At 40.7% G+C, this 23,959-nt stretch overlaps 1 protein-coding gene across 4 annotated transcripts in view; it reads right to left on the bottom strand.

Annotated features, from left to right (window-relative positions):
• The window catches only part of LOC149800019 (glycosaminoglycan xylosylkinase-like), a 45,223-nt gene that overhangs the window by 7,677 nt on the left and 13,587 nt on the right, over positions 1–23,959 (bottom strand). For 3 of the 4 annotated variants that reach the window (XM_089957169.1, XM_089957168.1, XM_089957171.1), the window contains exons 3-5: positions 2,510–2,593; positions 2,079–2,191; positions 1,325–1,505 (exon numbers count right to left, since the gene is read on the bottom strand). In XM_089957169.1, coding sequence (XP_089813295.1) covers positions 1,325–1,505; positions 2,079–2,191; positions 2,510–2,593 — 378 coding nt within the window. The remainder of the gene's footprint in view (positions 1–1,324; positions 1,506–2,078; positions 2,192–2,509; positions 2,594–23,959) is intronic. The other variant, XM_089957170.1, reaches the window with a different exon arrangement.

The following is a 23,959-nucleotide window of genomic DNA, read 5'->3' as shown; positions in this document are numbered from 1 at the left end:
TATATATATATATATATATATATATATACAGATAATACTTTAAAAATATCTTGCATTACCACCTTTGAAACTACTCTGCTTTATAGATAGATAGATAGATAGGTAGATAGATAGATAGATAGATAGATAGATACTACATGTTTCTTTCTGATTTCCCCAACAACTACATACAATTAGATCATACCTCTGTCACTGCACACATGCTTAATTTCATTTAAGACATCTCTGATTTTAATTAAAACTCTTAAATAGTATGGATCATTGACAGAGATGTTTGTATAGTTTCCATGCGGCATCAAACTAAACTAATTTTCTGACAAGTAATAATATTTCATTTTCTTTTGAATGGTCATGTTTGGTCTTTCGTTGTCAAATCAACATAGATATATGACTACAGTTGCAACAATAGGAAACTGATCACTATATATTTTTGTCTTGGTATGTTCTATCAATAATAAATTCTCTTTTTAAACTTGAAAATGTGCATATGACGATACTAACTTGTTATTATTGTCCAACCAGTAAAACTAGAAATAATGACACAGTTTTGGAACAGATCGAAACAAATGAGATACAGTCTCTAAGGAATCATTGCCTATGGAGCACATGCTTGTAGGGACATTTCCAGTTTCGATCAAGAATGTATTTGTTGGTATAATTCTATGCATTTGTTAGTTTGCAGCCATCTTAATCTAAGAAACAGTTAATTTAAATGGCAAGACAAAGTATTCATTTCAATCACTCTTGTAATAAACTCATATCCTAGATTCCATCTCAATACTGATGTTAGACACGATGGCATGAAATTCATGATGCCAATCATTTAGTTTCTGATGTATTCTTTCTCAGTCCTTTTTCGTAATGAGCCAAATCATGACTTTATGTAAAAAGGGGCCATATATATTTCAATTAATGTTTATACCGAGTTTGTTGGAAAGAAACTAAGAATGCCGTGAAAATCTAGGATGCTGGTATTCATTTCAAATTCATTACATAAATCATCTATGTTAATCCATGCCCCGTTTTTCTTAACTAAATCAGTTACATACGAAATTCCCCCTTTCACCCTGTGTATGTATATAACACTAGAATGTAAAACTATACTATTAGGATTCACCCTGGATTGGAGTTTTAAGAAAATATTTTACACTAATATTTGTATTTATATTTATTGATCAGACAATTTTATATTGTGGTTTATCCAATCGTCCAATCGATACACATAAACTAAAAGTTTCGTCGGATTACGATTTTTGTAAAGACTTCTCAAAATCGGCTGATGACATTATTTCATGTAGAAAAGTAAGTATTAATATTTACTTACTTTTCTAGATAGCCTCCCATGGCATGAAATTCATGATGCCAACTGCCTTTTTTATTTGCTCGTTGTAGAACAGTTCCAACCTTAATCCAGTAGATAACAGCTCCGTATATAACACCCTTTTCGAAGCAATACCTAGATCTTGGTTTCAGATAACAACGCCATTTGATGCATACATCTCCATCTGTAGGATAAATAAAGGTAACTAAGAAAGAAAAATGATTACATACATTTTCCGTACAGATTTTTAATAATAATGGTATATAGTATCGGATTACAAGAGATAATTTGGCACTATCCGAGTTAGATGCATTTGATGTATACATCACTATCTGCAAGGTAAATAAAGGTGACGAAGAAATATGATGGGGAAAGGTTTCCATAAAGTTTTGAATATAAAATTTTATAATTTCCGATTATAAGCGATAAAGTTTTAGTCAACGATTTCCATGTATCTGATTTATAACTTTCACAACGCTAAAGATACAATTATTTGATATTAATATTGGTCGTCAAGCTAAATATACAATTATTTGATATTAATATTGGTCGTCAAGCTAAAGATACAATTATTTGATATTAATATTGGTCGTCAAGCTAAAGACACAATTATTTGATATCAATATTGGTCGTCAAGCTAAAGATACAGTTATTTGATATTAATATTGGTCGTCAATCCTTTATAGCGATTTCGCTTAATAAACTTCACCTCAGCTTCTTGTCCACTGCCAGTCAGGTTCCATGTCTCCGTGCTTACCTTCTTGTACAGTCACCGATTTTCTAAGCCCTTCGGTGGCAACAGATGATATTTCCTGATTCCATGAGACACGTCTTCCAGTAGCATATGGCATGTTCCCCAGTCGGAATAATCTGTCATTCATATATATATATATATATATATATATATATATATATATATATATATATATATATATATATATATATATATATATATATATATACTACAAGCTTAAATAGCTTACATTATGAAATATAGCCCTTGGTCTACATGGAAAAATACAATGAGAATAGTTCAGTGAAAAGCAATTTAAATATGGCATATAACCCATAACATAAATCCATTTTGTTAAGGATATGCAAATTTAATGTTAGGTATTAAAAAGTTCTTGCGCCCTTATATGTGATATTTTCCATTTGGATCGTATAAACAAGACTTTTATGTCATACCTGTTCAGTGCAAAACCAGCTACCTCATACTCGGGATGTTCACATCCGGATACACATTTTGCACTTTCTTTCACTGTCTTATTTCTGAGGAAAATAGAAGATACTGTAACCACTGTGGGCATAAATTGGAATGAATTGACTATTCAATAAATAAGTTTAAATTGCGTAGTCAATTTCATATGCGTTTTACTGCAACTGATTACTTTGGTCTAGGGATAAAACTATAAATCTGTGACAAGTCGTTCTTCACAACCTACGGTACAATACATATCAATATGCGTTTATATCTGACGTAAGCATCTAGTACTTTATTCATAGCCGTCGAGGGCAAAATTAACTTTGAAAAGGTACGTTTCATACTGTATCGGTGTACGTATTATAAACTCAAACATAAGGATAGATCAATGCATTGGGGGAAATGTCAGGTGCAAAGAATTTACTTCCTACTACATGGATTTAGTAATCCTTTACAGTACCTCTGTACTCCTAAATGATGGTGACGTAGTTTAATGACCAACTAACTTCAAATTGTATGTTACATGGTAACCATTTGGTACACTTAAAATTATATATTTTTACCGAATAAATGACAATAAGTTATTTAATTTAGTAACAAATGTTAGTAGCATAGTGGCTCAATTTAGAGTCAAACGGGACTCAGGCTAATCCGATTAATACGTTTATAGAGAAAACGAGGACTTAGCATTAGACTGCCGTCTTGAAATGAATCAAAAGAATAAAAATATTGTCTAAAAAAGTTTTATAGGTCTTCTCAAGATTATTTTGCCAGGCTAGAAACGTAACCCAGTGACTTGTTAGGTCTAACTTGGTGGAAAAGGTAACTCTATGACTTGTTAAGTCTAATTCGGTGGGAAGTGTAAGGATATGACTTGTTGGGACTAATTGGATGGAAAAAGTAACTATGACTTGTTAGGTTTAATTTGGTGGGAAATGTAACTATGACTTGTTCAATCTAATTCGGTGGGAAATGTAATAGGTTGGAGTTTGCCATCTCTTTAACAGAAGTGAATATTAAGTGGTGAGTTTTCAAGCCTGTGTTTTTATGACGCTTATTGAAAATGAATTAAATTCAGTTGCAAGAATTGATACGTTTTGTTAAGGAGAGCAAGTGTATAAAATAAATCACATTGAACACATCCTTTTTCGCTGAGTAGAAAGCATATATATCGAACTGCCCACCCCCGCCCTTGTCCATTTGGGTAAGGCTCCACTTTTTAATTTTTCATTATTCGATTTAGCAACGTATCACAACACCTCATTCAAAGAGAAACTGTAGTGCCGGCCCTATCTGTTTATTTCGACTGAAATGGCGGTGCATACCCTTAGTGATAGGCTAGCTTCATTTTTGATTTCGCAATACATTGGTCATAAGTTAGTAGATACTTCCTTGAGGAAAATCGATGTCATTTAGTGAAATGTCATTTTAAATCACATTGAGAGAAAGAAAAAAAGAGAGAATTTTAACATGGAGCGGGGGTGGGATGCATGTGTGTATGTCAGAGAGAAATGTAAGATGGAGCGGGTGGGTACATGTGTGTGCATGAGAGAGAATTTTAACATGGAGCAGGTGGGTGCATGTGTGTGCGTGAGAGAGAATTTTAACATGGAGCAGGTGGGTGCATGTATGTGCGTGAGAGAGAAGGTAATCTAGTGTATCTAAAACCTCTTTGCAGGTCTGAATCGTAACATTTAATGAGACTGTCAGTTTTTGCATGTTTGAGAGCACTTTGCTCAAATATCAAATTTGAGATCATTAAATTTATGCTTGTGAATATTTTATTCATAATTAAAAAAGATCAATTCGAGGGAAAAGACAATTATTTGTTTACACATTTACCTGAGAAAATAAAATGTACATTGAAATTTCAAAGCATATCATAAATATTGTAATGATTGTCTTTATTTTCATTGTTGAGAATGTACAGTTAAATGAAATCAAAAACATGCAGTGACTAAAACACTCACGACAAATATGCTTATCGTCTTGCAGAATCAGAACTTTTTTAAATTACAAATGATTTAAATATGTGGATGTCAGATTTTTTTTTATTTTTTATTTTACTAAGGGTGGATGTGATGTCCTAACTAAAATCCCCTATTTTATTGTCACTGATTTAGATTTTGGCGTTAAATAACACAGCGTCAACCACATTTGCATTGATACATTTCTTAAAAAATGAGTGATAGACCTGTAGTTATTTGCTATTTAAAGTCAAACCCATCATAAAGGTCACATTTACTTAGCCATTACCTGTTAATTTCCCTCTGACAAATTTCTTATATAAATTTCCTGTATAGAACAGTCAACTGCCTTCCGCGATCAGGTGGTTAATGTTTCCTAACCAAACAATGGTTTGTCCCTGCTTTCACCGGTCACTAGAGCGCATCAATATTGAAAGTTCAGCATATGCGAACGGAATTTCCGCTTTGATATGGGGATATCAAGGGAAACGATGTGTAGACATTTATTATCTTTCTTTTGCTCGTGACTCCAGTCACGTTGATTGCTTAACACAAACGTATCAATATGTCAAATTCACCAGAGTGTCAGGTTTTATCATTAGAGTTGAGGGTCCGAGCAAAGTAGTGAATAGGGGCGATTCAGGGACTATAGGGACTATCATTAAAAACCACCCTTGGGGGAATATAGGGACTGTAAATTTAACATGGGGAAAAGTAGACTTGCCTTATAGGGAAAATGGGAATTTAATATGGGAATATAGTGTGGGCCTGTCTAGGGACAAGGGAATTTAACATGGGAATATAGTCTGGGCCTATCTAGGGACAAGGGGAAATGGAACAGGGTCGGGACCCTATTTTAATATGGTCCCGACCTTATGGGTCTATGGAAATGGAACATGGGCAATTGAAACAGGGAGGGTCTCTATTTTTTATTAAAAATGGGGTAGGCAATGAAGGTCAAGATCTTTTCTTTTGGTTTTATGTTAATATACCCTTAATATTAACAAAGAGGGCATCTGTGAGATCTTCTTCTCAAGCTGCGCCTGACTGCAGGGCCATATACTAATACTCTCTTTAGGCATCCTTGCCTCTCCACATATATCCTTCTTATCCACAGGCTGGTGTCTGTCCTGTGGACAACTGTCCACTTGGATCGGACATACATCAGTATTTCCGTCCAGAACATCTTGGATGAAATGATAGTTGATGACTCCACGGTAGTCCACATGTTGGGGTTCGGAGAACAGGTGAAGAAATGCAGTGAAATGGGCTTATTTATAGGAAAGGGAGGATCGAAACGGATTGAGTTAGTTCACCAATCCAAACAAGCGTTACAAAATTCAGTCACCACACGTCCAATCCGAAGAGAGTAGTCCGTGACGTCACATTTCCTATATAGATTCCCTAGCGCCTGTGCACAGTCAATCCAATCGACAGTTTTTCAACATGACGGAAACTCAGAAAACGATAATTTGGGGTGCACCAGCCGTGGAGACTACCCAAGGAAACCCGGACTTATTTTCAGAAGAGGTGAATTGGGATTTTGTGGATTTTCTTACCTCGCAAGAATTTGTTCTGGAACCTTTGCCACCTTCTCCTTCATTACCGCACGTCGAAAATTTTAGACAGAGACAGAAAGAAGAATTGGAGAAATTTATACAACAGCAAAAGGAAACGGAACAAGCTTTTCTCCTACAGCAACAGCAGCAAGAAGAAGAGGTAAGAAAAAAATAACAACAAGAAGAAGTAGCAGCAAAGAAACAAGGGTATGAAAGTCAAACGGTCACGGTGCTGTTAGACATTTTAGCAGAGTTAAGAAGTCTGAAACAAATGTATCAGACTTCTGTATTACGACCGAAGAAAATACGACCTTCCCGAGCTAAAAACTCCAACCCTGTGACTAAGCCTACCGTACCACCCTTAGTGATTTCAACCAAATCATCATTATCAACATTACGCAGTCCAGAAGTAGGCCTTGGCCGTGGCAAAGGTTTCAGATAGTTAAAATTGATTGCTTAAACTCACCCCCTAACCCCAAAGGCCCCTTTCAGGGCCACCCATTTCTCACGAAAAGAGATAGACTTTCAATTGCCAATAACTAAAAATAAACAACATTTTTACCCTTATCGTACGTGACTGTGCATGAGTGCGTGAGTGTAGCTTCTTATTTTTAAAATCAAAACCTAAAGACACTTATCTTTATATCTAATTTATTTTTTTAATAAATATTTACAATCCAATTCACAATTCACAACATAAAAGCACTTTTTAAAAAGGTGTATAGACTTCTTCTGTCTGTTTGTTCACTCTCTCTGTTTTTTTAATTTCTTCACCGTCACAATCTTTTCATCTTCTTCCTCCTCACTTTCTTCCCTTCTTCTTCTTTTCTTCTCCTGTTTCTTTTTCTTCACTTGTCTGCTTTCTTCCTCTTCATCACTTCCCTCTTCTTCTTGCTTATGTTGTTTCTTAGGGCAGTCTGGAGACCAATCTCCTTTTTCTTGACAATGATAACAGGTATCTTGACTTTTCTCTCTTTTAACCCCTGTTTTGCTTTTTTGACGGTCTGGACACTCTGAAGACCAATGCCATTTCTTCTGACAGATATAGCACGTATCTTGACTTTTATCTCGAAAGGAAGGAGAGTAGTCCGACGGCTGGTCTGAAGAAAATTTTCGGATGACCCCTCACAAAGCTCTGATGAAACGTTCGATCTGTGTATTCTCTTCCATCGTTGTGCTCGATTTGAGAGTGAAATGAATAGTGAAAGGACAAGACACATACCCTTTATATACGCTAGTCTGCCATGAATATAAAGTAGCCCATGGTGTTTAAACTTTAGTCATTTGACTTTTTGCTATCAAGATGAAACGATCCAATTCATTTGAGAAGAAAGAAGAAGAAAGTAAGAGGCAGAAACGTGATCTATCGCCTCGTACAAAAGCTGAAGTCCTGGCACAAATTCATGCCAGTGATTTTGAAGAGGACATGAATGAACCAGAATCGAAACCCAAAGAGTTTTCCTCTAAACAAAGTTCACCACCCTTAATCAACCCTATAAAATACTATTCCATTCGAGAGACGGAAAAGCGTCCCTCTAGAAAATTTAGAACCACGTCTTACAAATACACTATTTCAAGTCCGAAGTACCGTTAGAGAAAGCAGAAGGGGTCATCACCGAAATGTGGGATTCTTTGCTCACCACACTCAAGCGACAATGTCAACCCAAAGAAGACGATCGCTTGAGACTTTCCATACAACACGACGGCTTGAAATCCCCTGTTTGGATCGAGTTTAGCAGCCCTGGAGAATTGACCACTTCCAAAGTCATGAATTAGATTCAGCACGTGCAACAATCTAATGACCAGTTTGACATCAGCGGTGGAAAAGCCACACTGGACATGATCCACGTCTCTCCTCTTCAAGGGACAGGACAACGCAAAAAGGTGTTATTGGTTAACGGTCTTCGCAGCACCAAAAAGAGCCTCGTCCAAATTCACAATTCTCAAGACCATGATGTCTTTAGCCAGGACTATCGTGGTGGGACGAACCTATGTCGACAAAAACGACACGGCAGAATGGAAAAGGACCTGGAAGAACATTCGAAAATCGAACCGAACCAAACAACGAAATGAAGCAGAACTCCTGTTACAACAAGCCGGTCTGTCGAAGGACACACCCTGTGGCATTCCTGAGATGCAAAAATTGCAAGATGTCCTAACTCCACGCTACACCTTGAAAGTGCACCTTCAAGAAGTGCGCGGGTCTCTGTTGTTTCGAGGGAAAGACTTTAAGGATGGAAAATACATTCACCTCTATCATCACGATGAACATTTCGATACCATTACCAGTGTCACCGCATTCCTGGGATACAGTTATTACTGTGAGAAATGCGACTATGGCTATAACAATCGAGAGCAACACAAACATTGTGGATCGAAATGTTCAGGATGTTTGGCCTCTCAACCCTGTCTAAACTAAGGACAAGAATGACTGCATTGTCCTGCTTGTCTGCGCACGTTTGTCAGTCCTGCCTGTTACCAATAACATTTAAAGACAAAAAGTTCACAGAAGAAATGCGCTTGTCAACTGCTGAGAGTGTGCGATACCTGTGGACAAGGCCTATGTGCCAATACTGCCAAGGAACACGTATGTCGAAGAAAGAAAAAATGTCACATTTGTCACCACATCGTTGACTTGGAACACGAATGCTACGTGCAAAAATACCAACCCCAACCAGAGAAAGAGGACGGTCACAAAAAGAAAGGCAATTTCGTCTTTTTCGATTTTGAATGCATGGAAGAGACCGGCATTCACGTTCTTAATTTCTGCGTGGCTCATCGAGCGTGCGAGAAGTGAATTCAAGAACCTATCTTCAGTCATTGCCTTCACTGCAGCAACATTTCTGGAGAGCGTGAAAAATCTTTCGAGGAACGAACACGCTAGCCGATTTTGCACAATGGGTCTTAGACCCCATCGACAAGACGTGGAGCCAACAGGACATCGAACGTTACGGAGATTGTCATCATCATGCGAAGGTGATGGCTCACAATTTCTCCGGATACAATGGACAGTTTCTTTTCAGATACTATACGGGACATGGTAGCGTCCTAAAGTCACTTTGAACGGAGCTAAAATCAATTTCATGCAAGTGGAACAAGTACAGTTTAAAGATTCGATGAGTTACTTGGCCATGCCTTTGAGCCGAATGCCTAAAACGTTTGGAATGACAGAAATGGCTAAAGGGTACTTTCCACACTTTTTTAACACGGAAGCTAATCAACATGCCGTTCTACCCCATTTGCCTGTGGCTCACTATTACGACCCCGACAACATGCGTACCGAACAACGAGAAGCTTTCTATGCTTGGTACCAGATCCTTGCCTCCGATCCTTTCGACTTTCAGGAAGAAATGTTAAAGTATTGTCGTTCCGATGTGAACATTTTACGGCGATGCTGTGGAAAATTTCGAGAACTGTTCATGGAACACGGAGGGTTCGATCCTTTGAAAGAAGCTTACACCATTGCCAAAGCGTGTTCCTTAGTGTACCGGCAACGATTCATGCCTGAAAACACCGTGGCTGTCATCAGTCCTCAAACGACCAACTATGTCAAACGTCAATACTCGGTCAAAGCCCTCCGCTGGTTACATTACTTGTGCGACAAGGAAGACAAATGGATTCAGCATGCCCGCAACGGAGGGGGCGAAAAGACCATCGGAACGCATTCGTTCGATGGCTGGGACTTAGAAAACCCCAAGATCGTGTACGAGTTTAACGGTTGCTTATTTCACGGATGCCCCGTCTGTTACACTGATCGTGGCACTAAAAATCAGTTTTTACAACGAACCATGGAAGACCTGTAACAGGCCACTTGTCATCGACGCCTAAAGTTAGAACAGAAAGGATACCAAGTGGTGGAAATGTGAGAACACGAGTACGATCACCGTTTGAAAACCGATCCCGAGTTTAAACGCATCGTGGAAAGTTACCAGTTCATGGACCCTCTGAACCCGAGGGATAGTTCGTACGGAGGAAGGACCAATGCCATCTGTTTGCTGTACCAAGTCGACGAAGAGAAAGGAGAAGAAATTAAATACTTGGACGTGTGTTCCCTGTATCCCTACGTGTGCAAATATTGTCGCTTTCCTGCAGGGCACCGCAATTGCTAACGGAACACATCGACCCGAAAAACATTCGACAATACGAAGTCTTGATCAAATGTAAAGTTTTGCCTCCCACTGACTTGTACCATCCCGTGTTACCTCACCATTGCCAAGACAAACTGATGTTTCCCTTGTCCCGTACTTGTGCTGAAACGTGCAACCAGGATCAACCTTGTCATCACACCCAGGAAGAACGGGCCTTGACGGGAACCTGGGTCAGCGTAGAATTTTTTAAAGCTCTGGACATGGGATACAAGCCGTGCGGTCTTGAGAAGATGAACACTTTAAAGTGACCACCTATCAGCCCAACAAGACTGTACGTTTACCCACTCACCACATCGTCAGTCGACCCTTGGAAAAAGTCTATCAAATCGTGTACCAGAAGCGAGTGCGGCTTCCCAACCACTTTACTTTATCGTATGGACATGTTGGTATTGGTCTCTATATAAAAAGGGACAATGTCCAAGATCGATAGTTCCTTGTGCCTGCCAAGGTCAAGCGAACAAGATGAATACTTTCAGAGAAACACAAAACAAGTTCAGACAGGCATAATTCAAGTTTGGGGCCTCTGAAGTGGAATGCGATTGTGAGCCTTGCGATGGCTCCGATGCTGTACGCTTTGACCTTGGCGATGCCGTAAAGCATCATGGGAACTTTAGTGTCACTACCCCTGTCATGGAGAGTGATGCTGTACGTGTCAAACCTGAGGGATGCGAAAGCGATGCCCTCGACCTCTTGGACACTTTACTGGGTTTCGTTTTAAATGTGGATGTCCACCTTCACGTCTACCACCCTACGGATGTCATCCAGCCCTGAGCAAACTCCTGTCCATGTCACCCTACCCTCATCGAAACGAACCTGTGAAAGACGAATATTCGTTCCCTGTGCGTTTGTCGAAATACTGCAACTTTGAAAATCGTTTTCAATCGTTCAAAGGAAAATTGCCAAAGTATCTGGGAGGACCCACCCCCGAAGAATTAGCCAGATCCGGATTTTTCTACTTGGGCGAAGGGGATGAAGTCAAGTGGTTCAGTTTCGGTGTGTCACTTCACCACTGGGAACGACGAGATTCGGCCTACCTGGAACATGCTCGATAGTCTCCCAGTTGTCACTGTTTACCTTTAGCAGGACAATATATTTAAATGGATACTTTACAAGAGAACATTCGTGTTTTGTCTGTGGAGTTGAGAGAACACATTTACCGAGAACTGGTCAATATACAAGTGAAACGGTAAGAACAGTTACATCCGTTATGTCACCGATTTTTAAATCACTGGTACCTGAATGCTATACAAGGACTGATTCAGTTGAAAGTGTTCCATTTGACAAACCTTGATCAAAGACTCCATGGTTTCTATGTACTACATAGTAAACTTACTGCATCGAATTCCAGAGGAAGAGATAAAGACTTACCAACATCTTTTACAGAATGTCAACTTAGTGAAAGAGGAAACTTTTGAACGAATTGTAACGTGTAAATTAGTGACTAAACGATTTAAATTCGACACTGAAGTCAAACCATGTCTGTGCAAACGGTACATTTATTGTGTCAGACAAAAGAGGATTTAGTATGACCTATTCATGGATACTTTACAACAGAACATTCGTGGCTTGCCTGTTTAGTTGAGATAACGCATTTACCGATAACTGGTCATAATACAAGTCAAACATAAAGAACAATTCCATCCGTTACGTCATCGGTGTTTCAACCACTGGTACCTAAATGGTATAAGAGAACTGATTCGTCATAAATTGTTTCAGTGGTCAGACCTTGTTCAACACTTTGAGTTAGTGAATGATCGAAATGTTCATCATTTTGGTTACTTCGAGATTACCTAGTGCAACGCATTGAGGAAGACGATTTAAAGGATTACCAACACATTTTACGTGGAATCTGCTTAGCGGAAGAGAAAACGTCTAAACAAACTCTGAAGTGTAGGTTACAGTAAGCAAGATTTAGATTTCCTACTGAAGAACGAAGATCTCTGGGTAGAAAGTGCGTGTATTGCTTAATAAATAAAGAGACTATAAAAACAGGAATCCATGCCACGACTTTTATCACATGTGATTGAACAGACTGCGTGGAAGGAACTCAATGACAATATTCAAGCCGTGGGTGTGTCTTAGTGACTTGTTTGCTGAGATTTAGTTTATCAGCCGATTCCTTGTGGACTCTTTACGAACAGTACTTACCACCCAAATGGCCTTAAATGGTCACGAAAGAATCATTTTTCTCAAAGCCTTGCGTTTTCATCTGGATACTTCTCAACCTCTACGGGAAAGAAAGATTCGTCAACTTTTAGCTACCGAAGACGTGTATGGCGATGTGTGTGTAGCTTGTGAAATACACCCCCATTGGACAGATGTCCGTGCCTAAAAAAAAGGGGGGTTTTGAGGCCTCGACCCAAGAAGTGGCCCAGTATGCACGAGAGTTATTCAAGGAAAAAAGTTTCTTTTCAACCTGTTTTAGTGACAGTGCTAGAAGAAGAAGAACCCGTCACCCAGGACAGGACTGTCGTGGACATACCTGAAAGACCCTTTCGGGAGGACACTTGTGTGACCTTACCCTAGATAGAACTGGTCAGAACATTGCCCAAAACATTTTGTACAGACACTTGTTTCTATTCCACGTTCATCGTTTTGATGTGGACTTAAGCCTTTGGCTTTTATGTATTTTTGTCTTTCGCATTCATGTTTAAAACATTCAATAAACGTGTCCTGAAAAAGTATATAAACTCTTGTCTTGTCTGTTTTCGTGTCACAAGTGACATTTATGACACTATGGCTACCTCTGCTGTCTCTGCTCCCTCTTCCTTTATTGTCAAAGTCATCGACGAACACTTAGACCGTGCCAGTTGGGAGGCTTTGTATCTTTGCCATCCCTTTAACATACTCATTTCTGGACCTAGCGGTTCAAGCGAAACCGAATTTGTCAAACGTTTGATCGAACATAAACATCATTTGATCGATCTTCCACCTCAGCGCATCGTGTGGTGTTACAAAGAGTGGCAATGGACGTACAGCCTTTTGCGACAAAGTCAATTCGATTCCATCGTGTTTGTGGAAGGCGTTCCTAAAGAAGACGACGGAATCGTCTCGGACTCCCGTCAAACCCATTTGGTCATTTTCGACGACATGTTAGGAGAAGACGAAGAAGAAATTAAACTGTGGTTCACGCGCAAAGGGCAGCACCGTAATGTCAATGTCGTTTACATCACTCAAAATTTGTTTCAGCAAAGTAAAGCCCATCGCACCATCAGTCTCAATGCGCATTACGTGGTCTTGTATAAAAGCCCTCGAGATAAATCGCAAGTGCAAGTCTTAGCCAAATGGCTAGGAACACCTTGGCTGACTCAGGCATACGACGATGCCACTCAAACTCCACACGCCTATTTACTGGTCGATTTGAAACCTAAGACCCCCGATGATTTGCGATTTCGTACCCAATTGTTTCACCACTGGTGTCAAGACGGAGAGCCTGTCCTGTACACGTCTCGGTCTTCTACTTAATCCCTACAAAAGATCTATAAAAACCTCAGACACTTTTCAATTGTCTCACACAGTTTGAACATGACGTCCCTTCAGTTGCATCTTCCCGTCAAATTGATTCGTGCCTTGTATGGTATCAGTAGAGAAAAAAATCCACAAATACGGGCTCGTGTCTTGAAGCTAGTCTCAGAGAAGTCTTACGATGGTTCACGGTGACAGCACGTCAATTACTACAAGGGATCATTCAGATTCCTCATCAAACCAAACGCTTTTTGATCGAAAGAATGTCGCTTTGACCCAACTGGCCGATTCCCGCATCGATACTCAGACCAAAAAACAAATTATTTTGAAACCTGGAGGGAGCGGTACTCTAGGAGGGGTCATCATTCGCTCTCTTTCTTAAGATGGGATCCTAATGTTCCCAAAGTTCTCCCTAGAAAAAAGTCAAACAAAGCTCCAAAAAGAAGAAAATGAGCCACGGTGTCAAGACCAGGTCCACAAGGAAACCCGTGTCCCCAAGAACTTCTCCAGTGGCGGGACCCTCCTCTTACCAATCACCACCCCGGAAATAGAAAAGCCCCCAGAAAAGGAAACAGAGAAAAAGTCCCCAGAAAAAGACAAGCGCAAAGAAAACTGGTCGCAAGAGAAGCATTTCGGCCAGGACGCAACCTTACACTCGCAAACCACGACCTGCAGCGTCCGTGACCGCGTCTCCGGTAGACTCAGGTTCATTCACTTCTCCGTTGTTGACACCAAGAACTGAAAGGTACTTGGAGACGCTGATCACACCAAGAACTTCTCTGTTGATGACCCCAAGAACTTCCCCAGTGGCAGGACCCTCCAATTTAGCGGCAGTGTCCGCTGCTCACAAAGTACCTTCTCCAAAAATCAAAGTCCAAGAGAGATCGGGCATGTTCCAAAGTTTACTGGATTTGTCAAAGCAGGAACTGGCTAAAAAGAAAGAGACAAAAGCAGACTCGTCATCCGACAAAACGCTTAGCCAAGCATTACCCTAAGAAAAGGTACCGTCGTTCAAAGAAAAAGAGGCGTCAACAAAGGGGAGGATTTTGGAAAAACATTGTCACTTTAATGACAAAGCGATTGTTCCAAAAAAAGATAAAAGGGCGTGTGTTAAGTCATCGACGTTAGTGTATGTTTGGTGAATGACCCGGAACCCACAAAGCAAAGATATCAAAATCCTGAAAACATTCCTCTTCTAAACCCCAAGGAAAGAAAAGGAAAGGACTATCTACACGTTTAGTCAGCTTCTCCACCAATGCGAGAAAAACCTCATTCAAACGGCTTCCAAAGAGGTCATCGATAACGTGTGCGAATATTGTTTGAACGTGTTGAAAGGCACGATCCCTTTGTCCAAACACCAGAAATAATGCTTAGGCAAACATCGTCACGTTCTTCGCCAAATGGTTCAAAAGAAAATTCTCATTCGTCAAAAGAAGAAGATGTTGGTCCAAAGTGGAAGAATTTTACCGCTCTTGTTAGGCCCATTGCTGAAAGGTGTCTTGGGAACCGTATTGGGACAACTGGTGGGAGCAAGATAAAAAGGCCCTCTGGAATCCCAAGATCTCAGAATCAACCCCTAACATCCCATGGAAGGACGAAAACTAGCTTTAGTGCCTTACAAACGGTGGATGGAATACCATCATTGGCAAGAACAACGGACCCCGCATTTACCTCACAATCCAACTTTGAGCGAGATGTCCCAATTACAGCACGAACTGCAGTCCTTGATTGATCGCCAAAATATGTCCGAAACAGAAAAATCGCAAAGGTACGGTCAACTCTTGCAACGACTGCAACTCATTCACCAAAAAGCTTTAGACGAAACAACTCTTCCCACACTGAAAGATTTTAAGACCTTGATGAAAAGTCCATCCCCCACACCATCACCACCAACACTACTACCATCACCAGGGGTCAGCAGAGACGCTTCCCACGAAGACCTGAGGAAGAAGAGATACGAGAAGTGTTTCAAACGTCGTCAGCTGCTCCCATTTCTAGTAAGATTGCAGCGTCCTTGTTGACATCGTCCCCCACACCCCAACGAGAAGAAATGAAACCTAGGGTTAAAAAGATGATGTCCACTCCTCCTTCGACAGAAGTGAAAAGTAAAGAAGGGAAACCAGAAGTGAAAAAAGAAAAGAAGCCCAAAGTCATTCCATTATCACCTCCGCCACTACCTTCGACTTCTACTCCCGTAGCCCATCGGACACGTAAATCCGTTTCCAAACCACCCTATCGTCCCACCCAAAGTAGCATCCTCGAAGAGTGGGTGCCTTATTAACAAACAAAAGAATGGAGAAGGTATTAGCCAGCATTTATTACGATCCCTCCCATCCTGCAGGTTACGGAGGAGTTCAAAAATTGTATCGTACTGCCAAAACGCGACTGAAAAGTCTCCGTTTACCTCAAGTGCAACGATGGTTACAAGAACGAGCTACCTATACTTTACACAAACCCATTCGACGCAAGATTTCCAGACGTCGCACCCGAGTGGAAGGCATCGATCATCAATGGCAAGCCGATTTAGCCGATGTCTCTCATTTGGCCAGCTACAATCGCGGCTACAAATATTTGTTTTGTGTCATAGACGTCTTTTCCAAATTTGCCTGTATTGTGCCCTTGACTTCCAAATCGAGCAGTGAGTTAGTGCGAGCCCTGCAACGAGTGTTGAAACAAAGCGGTCGTCACCCTCTTCGATGGCAAACGAACAAAGGTACCGAACTCTGAACCAAGCTTTCCAAAAAGAATTAAAGAAACGGGACATTCATTTTTTTGCCACCGAGAATCCCGAAACCAAAGCCAGCATTGTGGAACGTTTTCAACGCACTTTGAAAGAACGCATGTGGAAATATTTTACTCATCACCACGCTCTGAAGTACACCAACATCTTACCGCACCTGGTGTAAGCATACAACCAATCTTGCCATCGAAGAATTGAACGTGCCTCGTAAGAGGTGTCTCCCGACAACGAAGTGCTGGTGTCTGATCGCCTGTTTGGTCCGTCCCCGACGAGGGCTGTCCCCAAGAAAAATGGAGTGTTGACCGTAGGAGATTGGGTGCTCATTGGCAAAACCAAACGCACTTTCGACAACGGTTACTTACCGAACTGGACTACCGAATTGTTTCGTGTCACTGGACGAGTGCATGGCCGTCATCCTGTCGCATATAAATTGGAAGACATGAACGAAGAAGTGCTCAAATGAACGTTTTACTTACCCGAGTTACAACATGTCACCAAAAAAGAAGACGACGTGTACGACATCGAAAGCATTCTCGAACGCAGAACCCGTAAAGTGGGTAAACAATGTGTCAAAGAAGTCAAAGTACGTTGGAAAGGATATCCAACCAGTTTTGATTCTTAGATCGACGCTTCGCAAGTCATCGACTATAAAAAGAAGTGACCATCATGCCCTTTCACACAGACGCAGCTACTGCGACCACTCCTTCACCCAGTTCTTCTCTGCAAGATTTACAAAAACAACCCTTGTGGGTGTGGTGTGGAGAACGTGTGCCTAAAACGCAAATAGTCCTTTTCTGCCAAATCTTCGTGGTGTATTGTGTCATCGGTGCAGCCATCGCCCATTTGTGTTTGTAACAAGGAGACAAACAATTGTGGACCATTTTATTGAGCAGTTGCATCGCTTACCTGCTTCCAATCCATCCCTGAAATTATCTTCGAACGGCAACAACGGGAACCTTGTGTCCAGTGCCAGTGTCAGTCACCACTCCAACAACAACATCCCCATTTTGGGCGGAGACACGCCTCTGACTTCCAATAACTCTTCGGACAGCCACATAACTCTGGAATTATGAACAATAGCAACCAATTTTACTTAACCTTACCCAGCGACAGTTCCATGGAGGTGTTTCTCAGCAACACTTTGTGCTGTTACACGGCCAAATTACCTCAGGCCATCGAATTAGATCACGAAGCCCATTTGGAAGTGGCTTTGGTAGAAATGATTTACCCAACACGAATCAAAAACATCACTGAAACTCAAAACACTTTTGACGTCGAAATTCTGGACCAAACAGTGCTGCATACCATGATTACCATTAATCGACATAAATCACTTCCGAAGCACACAGTACCCCGTAGGAGCAGTGACACTTTTCCTCCTTTGTACATTTATCACTTTAAAAGTAACCCAGGCCATTATTTTAGTGGTCAACATCTGGTGGAGGGAATCGCTGACAAATTCCATGCAGCATTTGACAAACTTCTGACCGCACTAAACAAAACGTGTCACCAATGAGTACCATAAAGTGTCTCATCGTCTACTAATCAAATTTGAAAATGAGGAAAAAAGTATGCGTATTAAATTTTGCTCTGAACTGTATGACATTTCGGATGGAGACCTCAATATGGTCACGCATAAGCAGACCAAAAGGATTCACATCGCAGACATTGACAAAAACGGGCACTTTGCGAGGTATATTCGTTTCCCGGTAGAACTGAACCAGGGACTGAATTTGATCTTTGTGTACTCCGATGTGGTGGAGTATAACGTGGTGGGACACACCTCCGTACCGTTACTGCGTCTCATTCCTTTCAAAGTGGATAGTACCACGAACAATGACCAGGAAGGTGCAAAAACCTATCACGTACACCGCGAATTTGTACATCCTCATTATTTGCCTGTCAGCAAGTCTTATTTGGACACGGTCAACATTGCTATAAAAGGAGATCTGGGACAAAATATTCCATTCACCAAACGAAAAGTCACGAAGAAACTCCATTTTCGAAAACGGTTATCTCACGACTCGTAAGTCATGTATCCAGTGTACCGACGGGTTGCTCCACAGCGCGGACACGGTTTAGAAGATATGTTGAAATCAGCCTTTCTTTCGGTGGCTCCGGTGTTGAAACCGATGGTGACACGCGGATTGCATGCCTTGAACGATGCCGCACTGACGAAAGGCAAAGAATTTCTCCAAAATGTCATCATCGACAAACAAAACCCGAAAGAAGCCTTCTTGAAGGCAGGAAAAAATGTCTTCTTGCAAACGGGCAAAGACCTATTTTGGCCGACGAGAAACACCTATAAATGCCCTGCAAGCTACCGAGTCAAGCATTCCCGCTTCCCTGAAGCCACAGCAAGGACAAGGCAGAAACAGACGAAGAAGAAAACACCCTTTTACAAGACTTCACACGCCTAAAGCTAGAAAGACAAAGAAAAGAAGAACCGTTCGAGACTTAGACGTTTTTCATTATTAAATTATTGAGAAAGCGCAAAAATGATGCACCGAGAGTCATGCGCCTGTTCTAAGTTGGAACTGTATCTGTTTGCCATGCCACCCACCATGATGACGATGCAAGAATCCCAATGGGTGGTATTTCACCCCGTTTCCTCTTTGACGGATTCAGCTCCCATCGAGTTTGAAATCAAAGGACAGCCCAAAGATTACATCGATCTGAATGGCAGTTACTTGTACTTGAAAGTCAAAGTTCTAGATAAGAATGATGGTGCAATAGAAGACACTGAGAATATAGCTCCCGTCAACAATTTAATGCATTCCTTGTTCTGCTCAGTGGACTTGTACTTGAATAACAAATTGGTCAGCAGCAGCATGGATACTTACCCTTATCGTGCCTACCTGGAAAATCTCATTGACGTACGGAATAGATGTCAATAATACTTATATCAATACCTGTGTGGTATGGGAACCTGACGAAGCGAACAAGTTTGACACAATAAATAAAGCAATGACGGCTTTGAGGAAAGACGAAGCAAAATCTTAAATAAGGAAAGTTTAGAACTGATGGATCGTTTGCATTTGGACATGTGGTTGCAAGAGAAATATTTGCTGAACGGTGTAAATATTCGCTTGAGACTGAATCGCAGCAGTACCGCTTTCATTTGTTGGCTGATACTGATGCTATTACTGGTGGCAATCCCAAAAGCAAATTCGAGGACGTACGACGCGTGGAAGTGTTACCTAAAGTGGGAAATGACATCAGTAACACTTTGAGCAGAACGACCGCCAAGTATCCGATACGACGTGTGGACGTGGAAACGTTCACCATTCCCACTAACCATCATTCCATGATTGAAGATCATCTGTTTCAAGGACAGTTACCCAAGCGTTTAATCCTTGGTATGGTCGAGAATTCAGCTTTCAACGGAGCCTTCACTGAAAATCCTTTCAACTTTCAACACTTCGCCGTGAAGAAAATCGAAGACAGTCGCGATGGCAAGACCTTGTGTACCCGACCTTTAGAACCTGACCTTCGTGAGACGAAGAAGAATTATTTGAGATCGTACTTGTCCCTGTACAAAGCCACCAGCCAGTTAGGAACAAACACCAGTCACCGTATTACGTACGACGATTATGCAGGAGGCTAAGCATTGTGGGCTTTTGATTTCAGTCCAGACCAGGGCAGTGACGAGGGACATTTCCACCCTATAAAATCTGGTCAGATTCGTGTGGAACTTCAGTTTGCAAAGCCACTGGACAAGACAGTGAACGTCATCCTGTATGCAGAATTTGATAATACGATAGGAATCAACAGTTTGAGAGAAGTCATTCTAGATTATTAGAAACCATGGAAGACTGTTATCCCTCTTTACCTACTGGAGAAACCTTGGAATGGAATGTGAGGATACTGTGGAAGAAGAAGAAGAATCCCAAGACAAAGACGACGAAGTCATCATGATGAAGTCAGAACAAGAAGCGTATTTAGTTTCTTGTTTTGCTACAGTCCTGGCAGATAAAATGAAGGAATTGATCAAGGAAGAGTGCTGTGGATGTCACAACGATCATCCCAGTCAAATTCAACACGATAAATGTCTGATGTTGAGTCAAGAAGAAAGATTGAACGAGGATCTGGACAAGGCTTGGGGTCTCAACGAGATATAATTCGTGTTGAATGAATGGTATAAAGGCTTGGATAAATATTCTTCTCCTCCATTAACGTCTCTGGAGAGCCGTCGCATCGAAACTCTCTTTGACCAGAAAAACGCATTTTACTTCTCAGACATTTTCAAGCAAAAAGTCAGGATCGAATGGATCACTTATCATTACCTGTGAAGAACAATAAACATTGATACCTGGGAACTTTATTACCTTTTGAATCACGGTTCGTATATGGCTTCTTGAAATCCTGTCGTCTGTGCTAAAGATGAACTCCCTCATCGCAAACTTCAAAACCATCAAGCTTATGTGATCAACACGGACGGCAGTCATCTCCCAGGAACTCACTGGGTAGCCGTCTACTTTCATCAAGAAGGATGTGTGGAATATTTCGATTCGTATGGATTGCCTCCTTTGGAAGATGATATCATTGACTTTATGAGAAGAAATGCTCAGACCACACGATTCAATAATCTGAAATTACAAGGCACATATTCCTTGGTGTGTGGACAATATTGTGTGTATTTTCTGCATCATCGCAGCTTGGGCTATTCCTTAGAACATTTAGTGACTCGTTTTGATCCTCGTTCTTCTTCTAGAAACGATGTGAAAGTAGATAAATGGTTTTGTGACCATTATGCTTAACTTTTGTCTCAAGCTAGGAAACGTAGTGTCCATCAATGGCCTAATGACTTCCAACAGTGGAAATCACAATTTCATTCACAACGTTGTCAGCCTTGTTTAAAGTAGAATATTAGTTAAACAAATGTTTCTTGTTTGAAAAATGTTTGATGTTATATTAAATAGTTATAGTTGAAAAATTTTGTTACTTGTTAGTGTTAAGTGATTTTGAATAAAAAAATGCTGTGTTTTGAAGAAAAAATGTCTTTTTGGTTGGTTTTTGCTATAGGAATCATGATTCATGCTCTTTGACGTCTCTCTATCCCTCTCATGACACTCATTGAACGCTCCGACTAGGAAACCGTGTAGGGATGTTTTCCTTCACGTCCGCGCGTTAACGATAAAACCGGGGGAAGTCTCCATTCTAACCATCCATTATCGACTCATCCTCATACGAAGAGGTGCTCCATACTAGCTAAGCTAAACGAAGCCTACGTGAATTTGCTTAGGGTCAGACACAGTCTGATACCGAAGCCAGAAGAGGTAAAGAATGTGAGAATCTTAAAAGTCACTGAAGACCTGATAGGAGAGCTCTTCAGAGAAGAAACTGACAAGGAGAAAGAAGAATGGACAGAGAAGTACAGACTTCAGAAACAGCAGAGAGAGCAGCAACAGCAACAAAAGCAGCAGCAGCAACAGCATCCTGAACCTGACAGAGGCTTTGTCGACTGTCGTATCGATACCAAAGAGTTCTTCTCTTTCCGAAGAAGCAGACCTTATCCTGGGAGAAAGCCTATCGTCAGCGGAGGCCGCAATCTTAGAACCTAAAAAAGATTGCCATAGCAATAAAAAACATTTCCCTTTTCCTCTAAAAAAGAAATAACAATCGATTGCCTATAATAAGTAGAAAAAATAGAAGTGCGTGTATAAGCACATGAATTATTTATCTTGCTTAGAAAGTGTTTGTGTGTGTGTGTGTCTGTGTGTCTGTGTGTGTGTGTGTGTGTGTGTGTAGTATTTTATTTATGTGGCTTGTCAAATATTGTTAGAATAGTTGGTTGGTTAGTTGGATTAGAGTATTGTTCGTTCTTTTGAACATGTACCACTTGTTTATTCACGCACTGCGTGACTTTTAATTACTCCTGGGAGAAGGAAAAGGAGCCTCATCCCCAGGCTTTAATGTACTCACAGAGTACTTTTTAATTTAGCCACTCAGGTGTCGGACTAACTAGTCCTTAACATCCTGACTGAAAGGCTAATAAACATGAGTGGGAATAGTCACTCCACACACTCATGTTTCTTAGTTAGATTGAAATGCCTCAGGTGTCAACCAAAGCAGTATGTGAAGCCCGCTACGATTGGTCGGCAGCGATGACGTCACATTGGGACAACTGGTCTTGTTGCAGGTGGAAATCGTTCCAAATACTGCCACGTGTACGTTGTCCGAGCGTGGTAAAGGAGGAAAGGTACTCGGAAAGCCAGCCATGGATGTCATGTACTCTTAAAAACCCAGCCCGTACTTATTGCAAATCATGTCCAGTGTTACTAATAGACAAAATATACCAATAATGTGTTCGCCACCTCTGCAATTAATCAAATCATAAGAGCTATAAAATTTGAATAAAATTTTCCGAACAAGATTGAATTTATCGTACATAGTGTACATACTTATTGAAATTAAAAACCAATCGGTCAAGTCTAAACGACTTATAGCAATTGAGTAACGCATGGTAAAAGATGTAAGAATAGTTGATCCAGGAGGGATACCAAGCCAAAATGGATCCCTATTAGATATTTAGAGTCAATTTTTGTAGCCCTAAGAAGGGCTTTTGTTTTTAGGCAAACGTTCCCCGTCTGTCCTCTGCTTCCCTGCATTGCTTTCTTCGTTAGTTTCCCCTGGAAAGGCATAATAATGAAGTTTAGGGATGTATTTAGCCTCATCGGTCAGCTGGCGTAAGGAGAACTCTGAGTAAGCTTCATAATAGAGCGCCAATTAATGTATTGGATTGCACTGACGAAGTGGCCGGCTTTTTTTATATCATCAATTGCCTTTCCCAGTTCCATATTCCGGTAGACAGAGCCTTCCTTTTTTTCCGCTCTGTTTACGTGGTGCAGGTTCCTCAGCTTCATCGCCGCTGGATGATGATACTTCCAGGGCCGCTGCCAGCGTGGAAGTTTCAAATTATTCGGGGTCGTCTGGCAACATTGCCTGGATTTGGCTGAGTATGTTAGTAGAAATAGCTGTGGAAGCTTGATTTAAAATTTCAACCAGATGTTATTTAAGAGAGAAGGAGACGGTTAAGAGTAGATCAGGAAGGCAGTATAGATAAAGAATTTTATTTAAACAAATTCTTTTTTTTCTTCTTGAATTCCTTTTCTTATTTTGATTCCTTATCTTATTGGTTTGGAGTGAAAACTTGCTTTATGGTTGTTTATGTTATTATGGAGTCCTGTTTTTATTAATTCCTATTTTCCTATTTTAATTTTTTGTTGCCTTAATTGGTTTTTATTGTTCATACTATGATCGGCTGTCAGTCTGTGAACCCACGAGACCTAGCAGGCCGTCATAATTCCCGAACAGTGATTTTGTAATATTCGTCCTTAACTGGTTTTCATTATTCGGGCTATGGACGCCTGTGTCAGTCTGTGAACCTACGAAACCTAGCAGTCCGTCATAAATCCCAGACAGTGATTAATTTTATTTTTAAAAATTGGTTTTTTTTTTTATTAGATTCGTCCTTAACTGGCTTTTATTATTCGGGTTATGAACGGCTGTGTCAGTCTGTGAACCCACGAGACCTAGCAGGCCGTCATAATTC

Source organism: Sinohyriopsis cumingii, chromosome 5 (assembly GCF_028554795.1).
Source record: "Sinohyriopsis cumingii isolate HCF-2022 chromosome 5, ASM2855479v2, whole genome shotgun sequence".
Taxonomy (NCBI): domain Eukaryota; kingdom Metazoa; phylum Mollusca; class Bivalvia; order Unionida; family Unionidae; genus Sinohyriopsis; species Sinohyriopsis cumingii.
The sequence above is the reverse complement of the archived record's forward strand: the minus strand, read 5'-3'. Positions and strand labels throughout refer to the sequence as shown.